The 17,911-nt window shown below is 54.1% G+C and overlaps 2 protein-coding genes across 2 annotated transcripts; one reads left to right on the top strand and one right to left on the bottom strand.

Annotated features, from left to right (window-relative positions):
- Positions 1–4,415: 4,415 nt before the first annotated feature.
- Positions 4,416–9,478, bottom strand: GET3 (guided entry of tail-anchored proteins factor 3, ATPase). The gene is made up of 7 exons (XM_029053385.2): positions 9,177–9,478; positions 8,505–8,652; positions 7,202–7,350; positions 5,846–5,996; positions 5,646–5,753; positions 5,302–5,499; positions 4,416–5,046 (listed from the first exon to the last, which is right to left on the bottom strand). The coding sequence occupies exons 1-7, from the start codon at positions 9,335–9,337 to the stop codon at positions 4,915–4,917; spliced, it is 1,047 nt and encodes a 348-aa protein (XP_028909218.1). The 5' UTR covers positions 9,338–9,478; the 3' UTR covers positions 4,416–4,914.
- A 3,778-nt stretch (positions 9,479–13,256) lies between these two features.
- On the top strand, positions 13,257–17,911 carry TRIR (telomerase RNA component interacting RNase). The gene is given in 4 exon segments (XM_029053120.2): positions 13,257–13,366; positions 13,368–13,652; positions 14,931–15,008; positions 15,627–17,911. Coding segments are annotated over 4 exon segments (528 nt in total). The 5' UTR covers positions 13,257–13,309; the 3' UTR covers positions 15,735–17,911.

Genomic DNA, 17,911 nt, shown 5'->3' on the forward strand with positions numbered 1-17,911 from the left:
CAGTCCGACCCCTTTCCAACACTCACCGCCGCAAGCTGAAATTCCTCGCCCCCCACCTCCCCTAGGCTAAAGCTAGGAGAGGCTCGGGGCCCACGGCCACGTTCTTCCTCCCGCCCCTTTCGGTCTCACTTTTGTCCCCCTCCCATCCCCTCTTGCCCTCTCCCTACCCCCGCCCTGCTTCCCCTAATTCCAGGGCTCTGCTCGATAGCCATTACGTGGGACCTGCGGGCTTCTCACCCTGCAATTAGCCGTGGGTGGGGGTTATTTTTTGGGGCCTGGGTTGCCGAGCTCGTGTTTTCTGCCTATCCAGCCAGCCCAGGATGCCTGGGTGAAGCCCGGGCCGGGAGCGCAGGGGCGGGGAAAGGAAAGATTTCCAACAACTCCAAGACCACCCATTGCTGCTCCCCTGTCACGATTTGGGGGTCCACTGGGATGCCAAGAGAAGCCCGGGAGATGGGGAGTAGATGAGTTGGAAAGTAACCCCTTGACTTTGCCCCTAGGGTTGGCCTCTTTCCCGACTCAGTTTTCCTTTCCTAGGAAATGGGAGAGCAGCCTGCCTCCCCTCCTCCACCCTCCCCCACCCCCAGGGATCTGCAGCAGCTGCCTATCTGTCCGGGGATTAGGGGAGGGAGATAGGCCGGTCATTGTGTTTGTGCACAGGAGCTTCCCTCCCCTCCACCTTTCTCACCTGCCTCAGCCCGACTCTGGCTGCTTGGTCCCCAGCCCCCTGAGCCCCAACCAAGGGAATGGGGATGTGCTGGTTTAGAAACTGAAGAGTAAGGAGGAGGTGTGTAATTTTTAAAATGGTACTTGTTAAGTGCCAGGCACTGTATCAAGCACTGGGGGAGATACAAAATAATCAGATTGGACACAGTCCATGTCCCACATGGGGCTCACAGTCTTAATCCCCATTTTACAGATGAAGGAACTGAGACCCAGAGAAGTAAAGTGACTTGCCTAAGGTCACACAGTAGATAAGTGACAGAGTCAGAATTCGAACCCAGATCCCCTGACGCCCAGGCTCTTCCCTCTAGACTATGCTGCTTCTCTATTGTACGGGGGAACCACCCCTACCCTCTTTCTGAGCACTAAATTGAGTCAGGGGTTTGGGACAATTTGGGACAATTGACAAATCAAACCAAATCCACGTGGAACCAGATTACTTTGTTATAAAGCATGTGGCCATGCAGAGAAGAAGGTTGAAGAGCCAGCCAGGTGGGGAGGCCTCCCCCAGGGAGCAGAACTGTTTCCAACCATAAACTGGGCCTGTAAACTTACATCCAGAACAGGATGGTCAAAGAGCCCCAATTTCAGATACCTGGGGCGGGGGCAGAAATGTGGCACTGTCAGACCAGAGTCTGACCAATCTCTCCCCTGATAGCCCAGAGGTCAGAAAAGTTAGTGAGGTCACGTTAGCTAGGGGAAAGTGTTAGGGTTGGGGCTCTTTAGGAGAAGGAGTCACCCCTCCTCCTTACCAATTTCCCTTTCTTTCCTCCCTCCTCCTGGAGAGCTGGAACCTGGAACCCAGCCCAGCTGAGCACTGACCTGCTAATGGATTTGGCTAACCCCTCACTGGGGCAGACAGAAAATTCCAGACAGTGACAACCCCTTTAACTCTCACCCAGCCCCACATCCAGGTCAAGGAGAGGTCTCTGGGGCTTGGGTCTCCTGAAAGGTTGGGGGGTCTGGGAGAGAAGCTCTTGGGGGAAGAGAAAGCTGTCACCCCCCTGCTCCTACCACCCCCCCAGCCTGGAAAGGGTCTAGAAAAAAGGTACCACATATCCTAAAAATCCCTCTGCCAGCTCCCCCCTCCTGTCCTCACCCCGTCTCCCTAAACCTTTTCCAGCTCACTTCCGAGGCTCTCAGCTCCATCTCTAGACTCCAATTTCACCCTCCCCGAAACTCCCACCCTCCTAAATCCTTGATATAATAATCATATTTGTCAACACTGTGTTAAGTGCTGGGGTAGTCTCAAACAGAAACTCCTAACCATTAGCTTTAAGGCTCTCAGTCAGCTATCTCCCTCCCACCAATCCTTGGCCCTCTCCTACTATAACCCAATCCCCACATTTCACTCCAGTACCAACCTCTTTACTGTGCCTCAATCTTGTCCCTCGTGCACCACTGACTCCTTGGTCACACCCACACCTTCCCGGAACTCCCTCCCCCTTCATAACCTATAGACCACTACTCTCCCCATCTTCAAAGCCCTTCTAAAATTGTAACTCCTCCGGGAAGCCTTCCCTGACTAATCTCTTATCTCCCTTCTGTACTTTCCCTCCCTTCTGTGTGGCCTATGCACTTTGCACTTTGATACTCACCCCAACCTCAAAACACTTTATTCTGTTGCTTCCCCTACCTGTAATTTATTAAAGTGTCCATCTCCTTCTCGAGATTGTAAATTCCCTGAGGGCAGGGGCTATTACTAATTCTATTGTACTCTCCCAAGTGCTTAATAGTTGTGGTATTTGTTAAGTGCTTACTATGTGCCAGACACTATACTAAGCCTGGGGGTGGATACAAGCAAATTGAGTTGGTCACAGTCCCTGTCCCCACGTGGGGCTCACAGTCTCAATCTCCATTTTCCAGATGAGGGAACTGAGGAACAGAGAAGTGAAGTGACTTGCCCAAGGTCACACCACAGACACGGGTAGAGCCGGGATCAGAACCCACGATCTTCTGACACTCCCAGGCTCATGCTCTATCCACTATGCCGCGCTGGTTCTCAGTACAGTGCTTCTTAGTACAGTGTTTGGGTAACATTTTTTTCAGGGGAGCTCTCAAACTCACCCAGGTATTTCACCTGCACTGGGACTGAAACAAACACGCCCAGGTCGCTTTTCTCTCCAGGGGGGCCCAAGATGAGGTGTCTCAGCAACCCCACTCAGGACTGGAGACAGCATTAACCTGAGGGGGAGAGCCCAGACCTGGGAGCCAGGAGAGTCCTGGATTCTAATCCTACCCCCACCACTTGTCTGCTGTCTGACCTTGAGCAACTCACTTCTCTGTGCCTCGGTTCCCTCACCTGTAAAATGGGGATTAAATACATTCTCCCTCTCCCTTAAGACTGACAGCCCCATGTGGATTCAGTCATTCATTCAATCATATTAAGTGCTTACTGTGTGCAGGGCATTGTACTAAGCACTTGGGAAAATACAACAATAAACAGTGACAATCAGGGGCCGTGTCCGATCTCATTATTTTATATCTACCTCAGCGCTTCCCAGAGAGTAAGGGAGTAGCAAATGCCCCGATAATTGTTTGTATTCAGAATGAAAAGTGAATGTGGAAAAAACAAGTGGGGGGAGGTGGCGTGCCTGGGGGATTGACCCCTCCCCTCCTGCGAATCCCATGGCCAGCCCTTGTCCAATGCCCTGCCGTTATTCCCTGGACAAACAGCTGCCAAGGCCAGCACTCCTGCCAAGTAATCCGGCTCAGGCTCCCTCCTGCTTCCAATCAGGTGCCAGCGCTCTCCCCCCCAACCCTTGGCTGCTCACCTGCCCCACCGGGCCCCGTTCCCATGGGCTCCCCCGCCCCCTGCCCCCCTTAAATTTCTAGTGTCCTAGTGGAGCCGAGAGGCCCGTGCTGCAGCAGTGCCATGAGGACGGCTGGTTCCCAGCCCAAGGCCGCCCAGCGAACATCCATTACAAGGGGAGAGAACGGAGCTGGCACTGAGCTTTTCTCATCCCTGCAGAGAAAAGTTGATGGTGGGCAGTCACCCTGCAGGGAACTGGAGCTAGTGCCAGCAGAGGCTCTTCCCCCACCCATTCCCAGAGTTTGAGCTTTCCTGCCCCAGGCTGGCAGCAGGAACTGGATCCAGGGCCCTAGAAGCTGGAACACCACTCAAACCCAGGAGGCAGGGGGGTTGGGCTGGGGAGCAGCAGGGCTGCTGAGAGCAATGAAATGTGGGTGAAGGCCTGGGTTTGCCTCTACCTCTCTATTCCAGGGGGGCTGCCTCTTACAAGCGAGCAAGAGGGCCAGGCAAGCCTTGCCTCACCCTCCTTTACTGAAGTGCATGGCATAGTGGATGGAGCATGGGCCTGGGAGGCGGAAGTTCAGGGGTTCTAATCCTGACTCCACCACTTGCTTACTGTGCAACCTTGGGCAAATTGCTTTACTTCTCTGTGCCTCAGTTACCTCATCGGTAAAATGGAGATTGAGACAGTGAGGCCCATGTGGGACAGGGACTATGTCCAACCCCATTTGCTTGTTCCAATCCCAGCACTTAGTACATAGTAAGCGCTTCACAAATACCGTTATCATCCTCATCATCCCCTCGCTCTATAAGGCAGGGTCCTGTCCTCATCTCCTAACTCCCCTTTTCATCTCCCAACCGCCTTTGGGGGCAGCAGGCCAAGCCCTTGCCTTTATCTCACCCTGCCTCTCCTTCCTCACCAGAATCAGCCAGGCACCAACACTGGTAATTAGTTTTCTTTATTGAAGAGAACTGAATGGTGGTACAGAAGTGGGGAGGAATGGGAGAAGGGGAGGTCATGGGGATGGTGAGGGAGAGGAGTGGGCACTACAGGGCACTCGCCCTTTGCGAAAACTAGAGCCCTGGCTCCTGGAGGGAAAAGAACAGGGAGGGGAGGAGAGTATTTTCAACCAAATCAAACCTCACTCCAGCCAGGCCCCCGTAAAGAAAATAAATACCCTCTCCCCTTCCGCTCCCCAAGGGCGGCGACCACAGGTGGCCATGCAGGCCCCCCGGACAACTGATGCCACTGCTGCTCTAGGGAAGGGGAGGGCTGGGGGAGACGCTAAAAGGTTGATGCTGGGGTGGGTGCCCCTGCTCCTCCCTCTTTCTTCCCCCTCCCCCTCCCCAGCCCCCCTCATCCTTCATCTGCCAGGTGGTGGGCCGGGGGTGTGGAGTGGAATGGTCAGAACCGGAGAAGTCCCATGGGGGTGAGGTGGTTATTTGGTGCTGGGCGGCTTGTAGGGTTCGAGCAGGAGGCTGGAGAAGGTGTTGACCTTGTCGGCCCCTCGCACCTCATGGGGGAGCAACGGCAGCTTGACGATGTGGAAGTCTTCATACAGGTCTTCCATCTGGGAGGGAGGGAGAGAGGGAGGAAAGGAAAGATGGGTGGAGGCAGCAGTTCCCCTGGAGTCGTGGCCTCTGCTTCCCCCTCGGAAACCAAAGGGGACTCCGACGGAGTCAGCGGGGAAACCCGGCCCCGTGGACCCGGCGACTGAACGCCTCTGCTCTACAGCCGCGCCCTCTCCCTTCACCACCTGGCAGGGGGACTTGGCCGCCAGGCCGCAACCGCGCTAGGCTACGTGGAGCCGGGGTGGCAGCCGTACCTGGTCGAGGTATTTGGACTGGATCTTGTGCCGGGCCTCACACATCTTGCAAGGCTTCTCGGGGTCTGGGAACACCAGCTGGTTGACGATAATGTTGTGGGTGTCGATCTTACACTTGGCCAGCTCCTGGATGAGTCGCTCGGTCTCATAGAGGGACAGGAACTCAGCAATGCACACGCAGATGAAGGTGGTCTGCTCCTGGGGGGAGTGAAGAGGTAAAAAGTCAGGAGCCTGGGGCCCGATCTGTTCTGAAGCAGAGGTTGCTGGAGGAAGGTGGTCTTGGGAGCTCGAGTTCCCAGGATCAGGGGGCCCGTTGCCCACGCTAGCTCCTGCTCCAGCCTCACCGGGTCTTTGAACTGCTCGCTGACGGAGCGGATGACAGGCAGAGTTTCTTCCAGTTTGGACGCCAGCTGATCGGCATTCATGTCACCCAGGCCCAGCATGTTACACATCTGCAAGGGTAACCCCGGCCGTTGTTATCGCTTCGGTAAGACGAGGCTGTGCCCCCCGCCTTCTTCCCCTTCTTCCCCAGCCCCCCAGCTACCTGGGAGATGAAGGGGCTGATTTGATTCTTGATCTGCATGAGCCGGCCTAGGCCTCGTTCCACGATAGTGGGGAAGTTGAGCAGCCGTAAAGTGTGGCCGGTGGGGGCCGTGTCAAATACAACCACGGAGAAGTTCATCCCTTTCACAAGCCTGGGCACACACACAGGAAACGTCACCCACCGCCACTAACATTTACTGTCTACCATGCACAGACCACCATTCTAGGTCCTTGAGAACACACATCAGAAGTTAAAGTTGTGGTGCTGCCCCTCAAGGAGCTTGCAATATAAAGAGGGAAGACAGGCAGAACTGAATTGGCAATAGCCAACAGGCACAAGAAGAAGAAACCATATGCAAAGGGTATTAAAAAAAAAAATGAAAAAAAACAAACACCCGTCAAAAGTAGGCAAATAGACCAAGACTGATATACAGATCCATATCCATCCGTCTATATCTACAACTACAGTTACTCAGTCTATTGGCCTAATTTTATATGTGTACCTGAGTGCTAAACTGGCTGGCAGATTATGAAAAGGGAGGCCGGGATCAGTTGGGGAAGGCCTCTAGAAAGAAGTGGCTTTCTAGGAAGATTAGCAAGTGGGGAGGGAGAGGTTTGGAAAATTGAGGGGGGGGGTGTTTCTATGCAGCACGAAAGGCACAAGCAGTGGGTGAGACCGAGAGAAAGCCCCAAGTAAAGTACAATTCGGTTAACGTGGGAGGAGTGAAGAGCGCGAACTGGGGCAGGGTAGGAGGAGAGAGAGGAGAGAGGAAACAGGGAGACAGCTGCCGAATAGCTCACTCTGTGCTGCGTAGACATCAATCACTGGTATTTACTGAGCACCTACTGTGTGCAGAGCTCTGTACTAAGCGCTTGGGAGAGTACAACAGTTTAGGTAGACATGTTCCCTGCTCACAAGGAGGAGGAGCATGGAGAGCTGGGACGTCAGGGTCTGAGATGTGGACTTTACGCTGCCACCTGCTAAGAGCAGGTCCGGAAAGGCTCTGGTGGCAGGGTCAGACACCGACATCCCGGCTCCTCTCCACTCCTTCGGTTCTCTGTTGGGGGCCCTCTGTCCAAGGGGTTCTACCCGGCAGGGACGTGGCTTGGTGGAAAGAGCCCGGACTTGGAAGTCCGAGGTCATGGGTTCTAATCCCAGCTCTGCCACTTGTCACCCGTGTGACTTTGGGCAAGTCACTTAACTTCTGTGCCTCAGTTACCTCATCTGTAAAATGGGGATGAAGGCGGTGAGCCCCACGTGGGACAACCTGATCACCTTGTATCTACCCCAGCGCTTGGCCCATAGTAAGCGCTTAACAGATACCATCGCCATCACCCCTTCCCCTACCCTCCTCACCTCATGACCTCAGCATAGCTCATGGCCTCATCAATGCCAGGGAAGGCGCTCATGGCCTCTTGCATCATCTTCTTGCCCATGCTCAGCATGTTGTCCTCCTCGAAAAACTCATCGGGAAGCTCTGCCACTCCCAGGCTGGGGTCGATCTCCTGCAGAGGGGATGCCCCATGGAGTGGAACCCACTAGAGGACGGGGTGAGGCCCAGACTGAGAGGGCACGAATACAGGAGCCCTGAACAAGCAGGTTCTGGGTTTCAGAGCTGACTTCTGGCAGCTATGTCCAATGGGTAGGCAGCACTGGGCTGGGAGGCGGGTCACCTGGGTTCCGGTCCTGGCTCGGCTGCCGACTCGCTGTGTGACCTCAGGAGAGTCACTTAACCTTCTGGACCTCGGTTCTCCAATCTGAAAATGCAAAGAATAACCCCTTCCCCTCCCAGCCCGGGATGAAAATAGATGGGAGAGCACCGAGAGGGCTTGGGAGACAGAGAAAGAAGCACGTCATTAACGTTAGTTCGGTGGAAAGAGCGTGGCTTTGGGGATCGGGAGACCAGAGTTCTAGCCTCGGCTCTGCGAGGACACTGACTAGTGGGCAGCGAAGACCACAGCGGCTAATGTGACTACTGCCTGCTGGGTTCTGGTGCTACAGCACAGCGTCAATCGGCACTGTACGGCGGTCACTTCGACCATAAACGGATTCAGTGTGTGTTTTTGTTTTAAAGTCGAACCCTCCGCATGCGCTTCACAATCCGCTGCACTCTCCGCCCCAGAGGGAACAGGACTGGCAGGGAGAAGAGCAAGTGTCACTACACAAGCCACGAACACTAGGATCCAATTCCTCAGGCATGTTCTCCCTTGTCATTCTCAGTGGTATAAGCCATCATCCTCCTCGTGCTCAAAAATCAATTTACGCACAGGACCCTGTGCCTGGTCTGGAAAGAGAGGGTGAGGTGGACAGCTTTCCTTCTGCCTGACAGGTGGGGAAAAAAGGCTCAGGGACCTGAGGGGGAATTTCCAACCACCAGACCCCTAGTCTCAGAGCTCAGCAGAGCTCTCTGGGGGAACCGCGACCGACTCACTCCCACGCAGGGGTGGTCTTTTCAATCAATCGATGGTATTTACTGCGCACTTACTGCGTGTGGACCACCGGACCACGCGCTTGGGAGAGCACTCTATAACAGAGCTGGTAGGTACGTTCTCTGCCCGCAACAACCTTGCGGTCTAGAGTGGTTTCTTTTCTTGCCAAAGGCCTCGCCACGGTGGTTCTCTTCCATTCCCCCTCCCCTCCGCCCTCTTCGGTCACTCACCATGGCAAAGAGGTTGTCGTAGCCCTTGACTTTGGTGGGAACCTTGGAGAACTTTTGGTCGAAGGCATCGGAGATATTGTGGGCCGGGTCGGTGGAAATGATGAGGACGCTCTCCCGCCCTTTGGACAGCTGCACTGCCAGGCTGCAACTGGATGGGACAAGACAGCAGAGAACTGCTAGCCGCGTTCACCTCCCTTCCACCCCCGTCCTCGAGGGGGGTGAGGGGGAACACCGGGCCCCACGCAAAACGGAGCAGCGGGGGCCCAGGGAGGGAAAAGAGTGAGGCGTGGAAGAGACCACGGAAGATGTCGAGGGGAGGGCAGGCGTGGGCATAAAATGGATGCCAGATGAGTAGCATAATCCAGGGGACTCTGCCATCTTCACAGGGAACGCAAGGACACCTGCTCGCACTACTTTTCAGCTACCCACGTCGACGAAGGCCCCAAATCCCCTCCCCTTAGGACCAATCCTCAACGGTTGGATGACCCACGGTGAATCGGCACTTTTCCCTCCCCCGCTGACTCAGGGTGGCGTGTCGCACTCTTTTTCCCTCAACCCCCACGCCGACTGGAAAACTACTCCTCCTTGCCACCGCCCCCACCTCCGAGGTTGGTACATCCCACACACCGCCCCCCCCCCCCCCCGAAGCCTCTTCTCCTCAGCCCTCCCCACCTGCAGGTGGTCTTGCCCACTCCGCCTTTGCCCCCGACGAAGATCCACTTAAGGCTGCGCTGTTCGATGATGTTACTCAGCGTGGGCTCCAGGGGCTCCACATCAGGGGCATCCTCGAACTCGTCCGCCTCCGGCCCCCAGCCGGCAGCCCCGGCCGCCATTTTGGAAGCGGCTCACGTGACCTGGAGAGCTTCAACTACTCAACCACCCTCTAGGGGGACCGCGATCGTTACATCGTCATCGATCGATGTGCGAGAAATAAATTTTTGATTCCAAGTCCCAGAGAGAGGGTCGACTCTCTTCTACGTCTACACTTGCTGGGCGGTAGCGGTCAGCCAAGCCGCTAACGCGGCGCCTGCCCACCGTTTTCCCCCCTTGCCTCCCCCGCTTATTTCCGGTAATGGTACCGTCCATCCTAACCCGCCTTACCTGATTGGCTTCCGTTCTCAGGATCTCCCCCTCGATTGGCTTCTTCCGTTCGGCTCCAACGCCCTAGAGCCGCCCACCACCCCCTTCGCAACAACCAATCACATTCCTCCTCCTCGTAGCCGTGGCCGATGGCGTTACATCGAGCCTTCGTCCAATAGGTTCATTTCCCTGTCAATATTATTTTTTTTCTCTCCTCGAGGGGGGGCTCCGGCCTTGGACCCGCCCTCTCTCTCATCGGATTGGCTCAGGGCCCTCCCCACTCCGGAGAACCGGGGGGGGGGGCGGGGGGGAGCAACCATTCCTGAAAAAGCCAGGTTGGCGCTGGGAAGCGATTTCAGGCAAGTAAGAGTCTTAAGCGCAAAAGGACTAAACGAAGTGTAGTTTATCTTTGGCAGTCCAACAGCTCTCCCCCTCAGTGGAAAGAGCCCGGTCATGGGTTCGAATTCCGACTCTGCCACTTGTCAGCTGTGTGACTGTGGGCAAGTCACTTAACTTCTCTGTGTCTCAGTGACCTCATCTGTAAAATGGGGATGAAGACTGTGAGTCTCACGTGGGACAACCTAATGACCCTGTATCTACCCCAGCGCTTAGAACAGTTCTCTGCACATAGTACACGCTTAACAAATGCCAACATTATTATTATTACCTTACCAGGGGGCAGAGTGGAAAGAGCATAGGCCTGGGAGCCAGTGGACCTGGGTTCTCAGGCCCCCTTGGCCACAATACCTGCTGCATGACCGTGGACCCATCACTTGCCTTATCCATAAAAGGGGGATTCTATAACTGCTCTCCTTCCTTCTTAGACTGTGAGCCCCCCACGGGACAGGGACTTCACCCAAAGTGATTACTTTCTAGCTACCCCAGCACTTAGAACGGTGTTTGACGCATAGTAAGTGCCAGACCACCACTCTCCCCACCTTCAAAGCATTATTAAGGTCACATCTCCTCTAAAAGACCTTCCCCGATTAAGCCCTCTTTTCCTTGTCTCCTTCTCCCTTCTGGATCTGTGACCTTTGAGCATTTGATATTCCTTCCACCCTCAACCCCACAGTATGTATCTTTAAATTATATATTGTAAATTATTTATTTTAATGTCTAACTCCCTCCTGAGTTGTTTCTAAAAAACATTCAGTCCACATCTCCCCGCTCTTCAAGAACCTCCAGCAGTTGCCCAACCGTCTCCCCATCAAACAGAAACTCCTAACCCTTGGCTGTAAAGTACTCAATCAGCTTGGTCCTTCCTTCTTACCTCACTGATTTCCTCCTACGGTCCAGTCTGCACTCCACATTTGTTCATCGTACCTCAATCTCGTCTATCTCACTGCTGACTTGTGGGCAGGGAATGTGTCCGTTATAGTGTTATTCTGTACGCTCCCCTGCACTCAGTACAGTGCTCTGCACACAGTAAGCGTTCAATAAATACAATGAACTGACCCCTCACCCACATCCTGCCTCTGCCCTGAAATGCTCTCCCCCTCAATATATGACAGATGCTTACTCTCCCCACCTTCAAAGCCTTATTAAAATCCCATCTCCTTCAACAGGCCTTCTCCAACTAAACCCTCATTTCCCCTACTCCCTTTCCCTTCTGCATCAGCTTTGCACTTAGATCTGTCCCCTTAGGAAGCAGCCTGGCCTAGTGGATAAAGCAGGGTCCTGGGAGTCAGAAGGACCTGGCTTCTAATCCTGACACTGCCACTTGTCTGCTGTGACCTCGGACAAGTCACTTAACTTCTCTGTGACTCAGTTACCTCATCTGTAAAATGGGGATTAAGACTGAACCCCATGTGGGACAGGGACTGTTCAACCCGATTTACTCGTATCCACCCCAGCACTTAGTACAGTTCCTAGCACATAGTAAGCGCTTAGTTAATACCACAATTATTATTTAAGCACTTGATATTCACCCCACCCTTAGCCCCACAGCACTTATGTTCAGAGCCCTAATTTATTTTAATGTCAGTTTCCCCCGGCTAGACTAGTAAGCTTCTTGTGGACAGGGAATGAATCTACCAACCTTGTTGTTTTGTAGTGTCCCAAGTGCTTAATACAGTGCTCTGCACTGAGTGCCCACTCGGTAAATGCCATTGATTGATTTTAACCCCCACATTTAGACTACCACCCGATCTCATCCGTCCTTCCTTCACAACATCTCCTGAATCTGCCTCTTCTCCATCCAGACACACATTATGCCGGTCTCTGCACTCACACAGCCTGACTCTCCACCGCATCAGCCTCCCGGCTGATCTCCCTGTCTCTCCCCTCTCCAGTCCATATTTCACCATGCTCCCCAGATGGGGAGAATAATGGTGATGTGAAACTGTTGTGAACTGGGATGGAAAAGCTGGCTGGAGTGGGTTTGGGAGGAAGTTTGTGAGCTTAGAGTGCCAGCAGGCCACCCGGGTGGTGATGTCCGGGATGCAAGAAGAAGTGTGCCATGAAACAAATGATCAAGTGCTTATCTTGCGCAAAGAACTGAGCTGAAAGGTGGGGTAGGTACAATAGGATTCATTCTTTCAATTGTATTTATCGAGAGCACTTACTGTGTGCAGAGCACCGTACTAGCATGAGAAGCAGCGTGGCTCAGTGGAAAGAGCACGGGCTTGGGAGTCGGAGATCATGGGTTCGAATCCTGGCTCTGCCACTTGTCAGCTGTGTGACTGTGGGCAAGTCACTTCACTTCTCTGTGCTTCAGTTACCTCATCTGTAAAACGGGGATGAAGACTGTGAGCCTCACGTGGGACAACATGATTACCCTGTATCTACCAGCGCTTAGAACAGTGCTCTGCACATAGTAAGCACTTAACAAATACCTACATTATTATTATTACTAAGTTCTTGGGAGAGTACAATATAGCAACAGTCACATTCTCTAACCACAGCGGGTTTGCAGTCTGGGGGCGGGGGGGGGGGGCGGAGACAAACATCAGTACACATAAAATGACGGATATGTACACGTGTCGTGGGGCTGGGAGGGGGGAAGAGCAAAGGGAGCGAGTCAGGGCGACGCAGAAGGGAGAGGGAGATGAGGAAAAGTGAGGCTTAGTCTGGGAAGGCCTCTTGGAGGAGATGGGTCTTACGTAAAGGCTTTGAAGCGGCTCTGGGAGGAGAGGGGCCTTCAAAAAGGCCTTGAAGTGGCAGGAGAGCGATCGTCTGTCGGATTAGCGAAGGGAGGGCGTTCGAGGCCCGAGGCGGGACGTGGGCGAGGGGTCGGCGAGGATAGAGGCGGGCGAGATGGAGCCCCGGTGAGGAGGTTAACACTAGACGAACTAAGTACAGTCAGGTAGTCCCCGTGCCCCACGAGGCTCACCCTGAGACTACACGGAGTAGGTTTGGCGGGGGGAGGGGAGGAAAATCATCCGCATTGGGGTGGTATCATCCCCCAAAGCGTGAAGGGAGACAGTAGCTCCCAGTCAATATTGTTCTACATCTCCAGGCACCCGCCTCACCGGGGAAGGGAAGGGAAGTGGGGGAGGGGGCTGCGGGCCCGTCTCTGGTTCTTTATGCTCCTCTCCCCCAGCCCCGCCTCCGGCCCCATCGGCCGCGGGGCGGGACGAGGGGCGGGCCAGGAGGGGGCTGAGGGCTGAAGAGGCGGCTTTCTGGGCGGAATGGTCGGCCGGGGTAGGGGCCCGGGAAGTGGGGCGAGAGGAGGGGTTTGCGGCGAGGCTCTTCCCACAGGCCCTTGCGCGGCACCTGGTCACAAAATGGCGGCCCGAGGGAGACGGGCGGATCCTGCGGGTCGGGAGCCCTTGGGCCCCGCGGGGGGGGGGCGGCGGCGGGGTCCGCCGGCCGGTTGCCGGGCCCGTGGCCGCCGTCGCCGCCGCCGAGGACGACGCGTGCGGCTCATCCTCCGGGGGGGTGAACCTGTTCGCCAACGATGGCAGCTTCCTGGAGCTTTTTAAGCGGAAGATGGAGGAGGAGCAACGAAGGCGCCGAGAAGAACAGAAGGAGCCGCTCCCGGGCCAGGGGGGTTCGACCGCTGGCCCTCAAGCCGCGGCCCCCGGGGAGCAGAAGAGGAAGATTGGGCCCGTCCCAACACTCAGCTTCGTAAGGACTCTCCGGGGGGAGGGGTCGGGGACGCCGAAACCCCCGGCCCCCGGGGAAAGGGCGAGGGGGGGGGGAGGCTCGCTTTCTCGGCGGGACTTCAGGAGGGAGGAGGAGGAGGAGGAGGAGGGAGAGCGTAGTGAGAGCCGAGCCGCATAATCGGGGGCAGATGCAAGCGAGGGGGAGGGAGGAGAGGCGGCGGGGGAGCGTTTTTAAGTGGTGGGGCGAAGCTCCTTCTCCGCGGGCCCCGTCTTTCCACGTGTGGCCTCCCTCATTTTAAGTGACCTTAATAATGGATTCTGCTCGAAGTAGGCCAGGAAGCCGGGCGAGCCGAGAGACTGCTTAAGGCGGGCGGGGGAGTTGCCTTTTTGTCCTTGTGACTTCCTGGACCCGTCTGGGTCCGGCTGGACGATTCCTGCCACCCCCCCCTTTTTTTTTTTTCCCCGCCTCGTCTTTTCTTTTCTCCCCCCGACCCTGTTCACCCCGGACGCCTCCCCTCCCGCAGCTTCGGTCTCTTGCAAGAGTAGGGGGGGTGTCGCCATCACGCCACCCTCGGGGGGCCGCAAAGACAGCAGGCGCATGGATCCGCGGACTGCAGTCGGGGTTTATATTTCTCCGTCTCTTTGTCTTCCTTTTTTTCCTCCCCCCCCCCCCCATAAAGACTACCTTTGTGTCAACATTTAGAACAATTGAGCTGGGGGAAGTGTGTGCTCGCGCGCGTGTGCGCGCGCTGGCTAGAAACAACGCCAGAGAGGGAGATGGCAAAATGGGGCGTGTCGTGGGACTGTAAATATGGAAGAAAAGACTCGATGGATCCATCGGTCCGATTTTATTTTTTTCCTCCCTCTAGACACCACCTCGCCCACTTAAAGCCGAGAATATCAGTCGGAAGCTGCAGTCTCTCTCCTCTGGGGTGCCCCGCCAGTGCTCAGGCTTGCTCCAGCGTTAGCTCCCCTAGAGTAGTTTGGGCTTGGGGGCCCCAGGGAGGACCGAGGCCTGGATTCGGTGGGCTCGTGTGTGGCCGGGCGGGGGATGTAGTCAGATGGGGGGCACCGGCAGGCCCGCTGCCTGTTGCCGAGCAGGTTCCTGCATCATCCTAAGAGTTGCTTGTACTCCTCTCTGCTGCGTAGGTTGGGCAGGCTCGACTGTACTGAACGACAGGCATGACAAGCTAAGATGATCTAAATGAAGGACTCCCTGTCCTGTTATGTAGTGGGCTACATTGCCATTGCAGCTTCCAGGGCTCCTATAACGGTTGCAGTCTTCTATTCCTTAACTCAGGTGGGCAAGCGGAGAGGTGGGAACAAGCTAGCCCTCAAGACAGGAATAGTAGCCAAGAAGCAGAAGACGGAGGATGAGGTAAGTCAGGGTGTCGGGAATTGCCGACACCAAGTGCCCAAGCGCAAACGATTCTTTTTTTTTTTTTTTCCCCTGAGGCCAGTCGATGTCGGGGAGAAGGATTGGCCCCCCCGGATCAGGGGTTGCCTCCTTTTCCCTCCCCCTTTCTTATGGCGGGATCCTGAGCGGAAACGCCCTTCCACAAGCTTTCTTCTGGCGTCGGAAGTGCAACCTCTGGCTGGGAAACTGGGGGCTTGGGGGTGAATCCCTGGGTTTAGATGGAGGGCCGGTCTGGAGCCAGGGTGAAGTCAAGAGACCAGATCCCATTAAGTGCCCTCATGTTGCACTTCCTCTTTCATAAGCCAGTCGTGTCCTTGCTCGACCAAGCTCTTAGAGTCACCGAGGAGCTGAGGAGTGGAGCTGGGGGCTAGACTCTGGGAATTCTGTTAGCCTTTATTTCCCATGAGCATATCCTGTCCTGAAAGGGCTGGCCTCTGGCTACTGTTCAGGAAGGGGAGTAACCATTTCAGAAGCTCAGCTTGTTCCCAAGCTTTGCCGTCCGGCCAGATTCTGTTGTATTCATAGCTTCTTTGTGTGTGCGTTTCCCCCTCCCCCCCACCTTCCCCATCCCCTCTGCAGGTTTTGACAAGTAAAGGAGACGCGTGGGCAAAATACATGGCGGAAGTGAAAAAATACAAAGCCCATCAGTGCAGCGATGATGACAAAACCCGGCCCCTTGTTAAATAGCTTTTTCTCCCAACAAGGACTTTCTACATTGTACATACTTATTTAAAGCAGCAAAAGAACAATAGCAATTTCACCAAGGACTTAAACACAGAAGAAAACTTCAGTAGCTTTCTGGCACCAGAGGACGATTCTCTATTACTTTTTATACTTTGAGCACTTGACTTTTGAGACTTCCTAGTATAGAGAATTCAGTTTCTCTCTTTCCCTCCTTGCCCATTGCTTTTAGGAACTAAAGAACTATCAGGACCCCCCCCCCTTTTTTTTTCTTTCCCCTTTTATCCTTTTCCCCCTTTTTCATTTTTTCTTTTTTCCCCTATTTTCACCATTCTCTCTCTTTCTCTCTCTCTCTCTTTTTAAAAAAAAAAAATAGCCTGGGAATTGGATTGACTTATCTCTGACCTTGGGCTAGTGCTTGGAACAGCTACTAAGCCTTTCTCTGGGCCTGTACCTGCCTCTGTTTCAGTCCTCACCCCCTAGTCTTACCGGCCAACATTTTTATCTTCTCCACGAGCCCCTCTTGGCCAGCACACCCCTTCTCCCAACTCGCTCTTGAATGAGGTCCTCAGTTCCTGCGCCTTGGTTGGCTCCCTGTCCTCTGCCTCGTGCTTGGGGGTTTAGGAGGTCTGGCCGGGACCAGTTATCGACAGGCATCCTTTTATTCCGTCCAGTGGCTTTTGTTACGTTGCTTTTCAGAAGTGTTATCTGGTTGAGATGCTGAATTGCTGCTTGAACATTTTGCAGAGCATTGATGGCGTTTTGCCTGTTGCCTGCTGGCTCCTTATAAAAGTTACTCCTGCAGAATCGTCCACCCATCCCTATGTTCCCATCTGGGATGTTCTCATCCCTCCTCTTGAGTCGGATTTGGATCCTGACACTCTTCAAAAGGTGTATCAGCCTTTTCCCATTGTAGCTGCTCGCTGCACCTTTACTGAACTAACCACCCTGGGCACTGCTGATTAAAACAGTTTTTTAAGATCCCCAGAACAAGCAGAAGTATTTTTTTAAATGCTTTCTTTTTTCTAATTCTTAAAAGCCCAGGACATTTCATGCTTTCTGGTAAGAAAACATTCCTTCCTCTGAAGGAAATCTATCCTAAAAAATCACATGCCTTGTTCTTGTAACCAGAGCTGCCCTCCCTTACTCTCCATCGTGTGTCGATGCTTGTTATTTAGGCACAAGAGTTGCACGTGTGTAACCCTGAAGCTTGCTGCTGAATAACAGGGTGCTTAAATTTTTTTTTCCATCTATCCCTTTTAATTTCCCCTTTTCCCCTCACTGAGCTAAAGATGGATCACCGGTATTTTTAAAAGTAATGCTTTAATAATCACATGGTCTGATCTCATTGGTCAGCACCCTTAGGCTGTAACCAGGGGTGGTGAAGGGGGATATATATATATGTATACTTCTTCATGACTAATATGTTGTGAGTGCTCCTCTCTCCCCTCCATGTCCTCCCCGCCTCTAACTCCTCCAAGAAGGTGTGAGTGGGGTGAAAACCACCATATAATCCCTGAATCCACTGCTTCCTCCTTGGTTTGGGGAACAAGACTGAGAGGAACTTGGCTCTTCTGGCCTTGTGAAGAGTGGAGATGCAGCGGCTGTTTACCAAAAACTTGGAGCTGGCTCTAGAGTCTGCTTCTGTCAATCAAAACTGCCTGCATTTCCAATGGGACCTGCTTGTTTTTTATTTTATTTTATTTCCACCCTCCCCCTCCCCCCCGCTTTCCATCCTCCCCCTCTGGAACTGATTTCCTTCCCTGAGCCAAAGGGCAGGACGAGTGGAGTGTGAGTGCCCTGCAACTTCCTCCCAACACCCTGAATATCATCCAAGACAGTGTATGGAATGTGCTGGGCTTGTGCCCTCATGCTCTGCAGCACGTGGTTTTTCCCCAAGTGTCCTCTCCTCCCCGGAAGTGGCGAGAAAGGTGGTGTGCCTGTCTCCTGCAACGTCGGCACTCTTCTGTGACTGCCAGCCTTGCATCCTCGTTTTTTCCTGCTTGGGAAACAGTAACTCGCTTCCTCTGAAGACTGCTCTTCTTTACCCCCACCCCCCCACCCCTCGGGAGTGTTCTTGCCCCGTCCCCCGGCCCCCCCCAATGGAGGAACTCATAGCTATCATGTTCCAAAATGCTGACTTTTATATATAAAAAAAAATAATAAATGTGGCAGAGAAAGAA

This window comes from Ornithorhynchus anatinus, chromosome X2 (assembly GCF_004115215.2).
Source record: "Ornithorhynchus anatinus isolate Pmale09 chromosome X2, mOrnAna1.pri.v4, whole genome shotgun sequence".
In the NCBI taxonomy this organism is placed as follows: Eukaryota; Metazoa; Chordata; class Mammalia; order Monotremata; family Ornithorhynchidae; genus Ornithorhynchus; species Ornithorhynchus anatinus.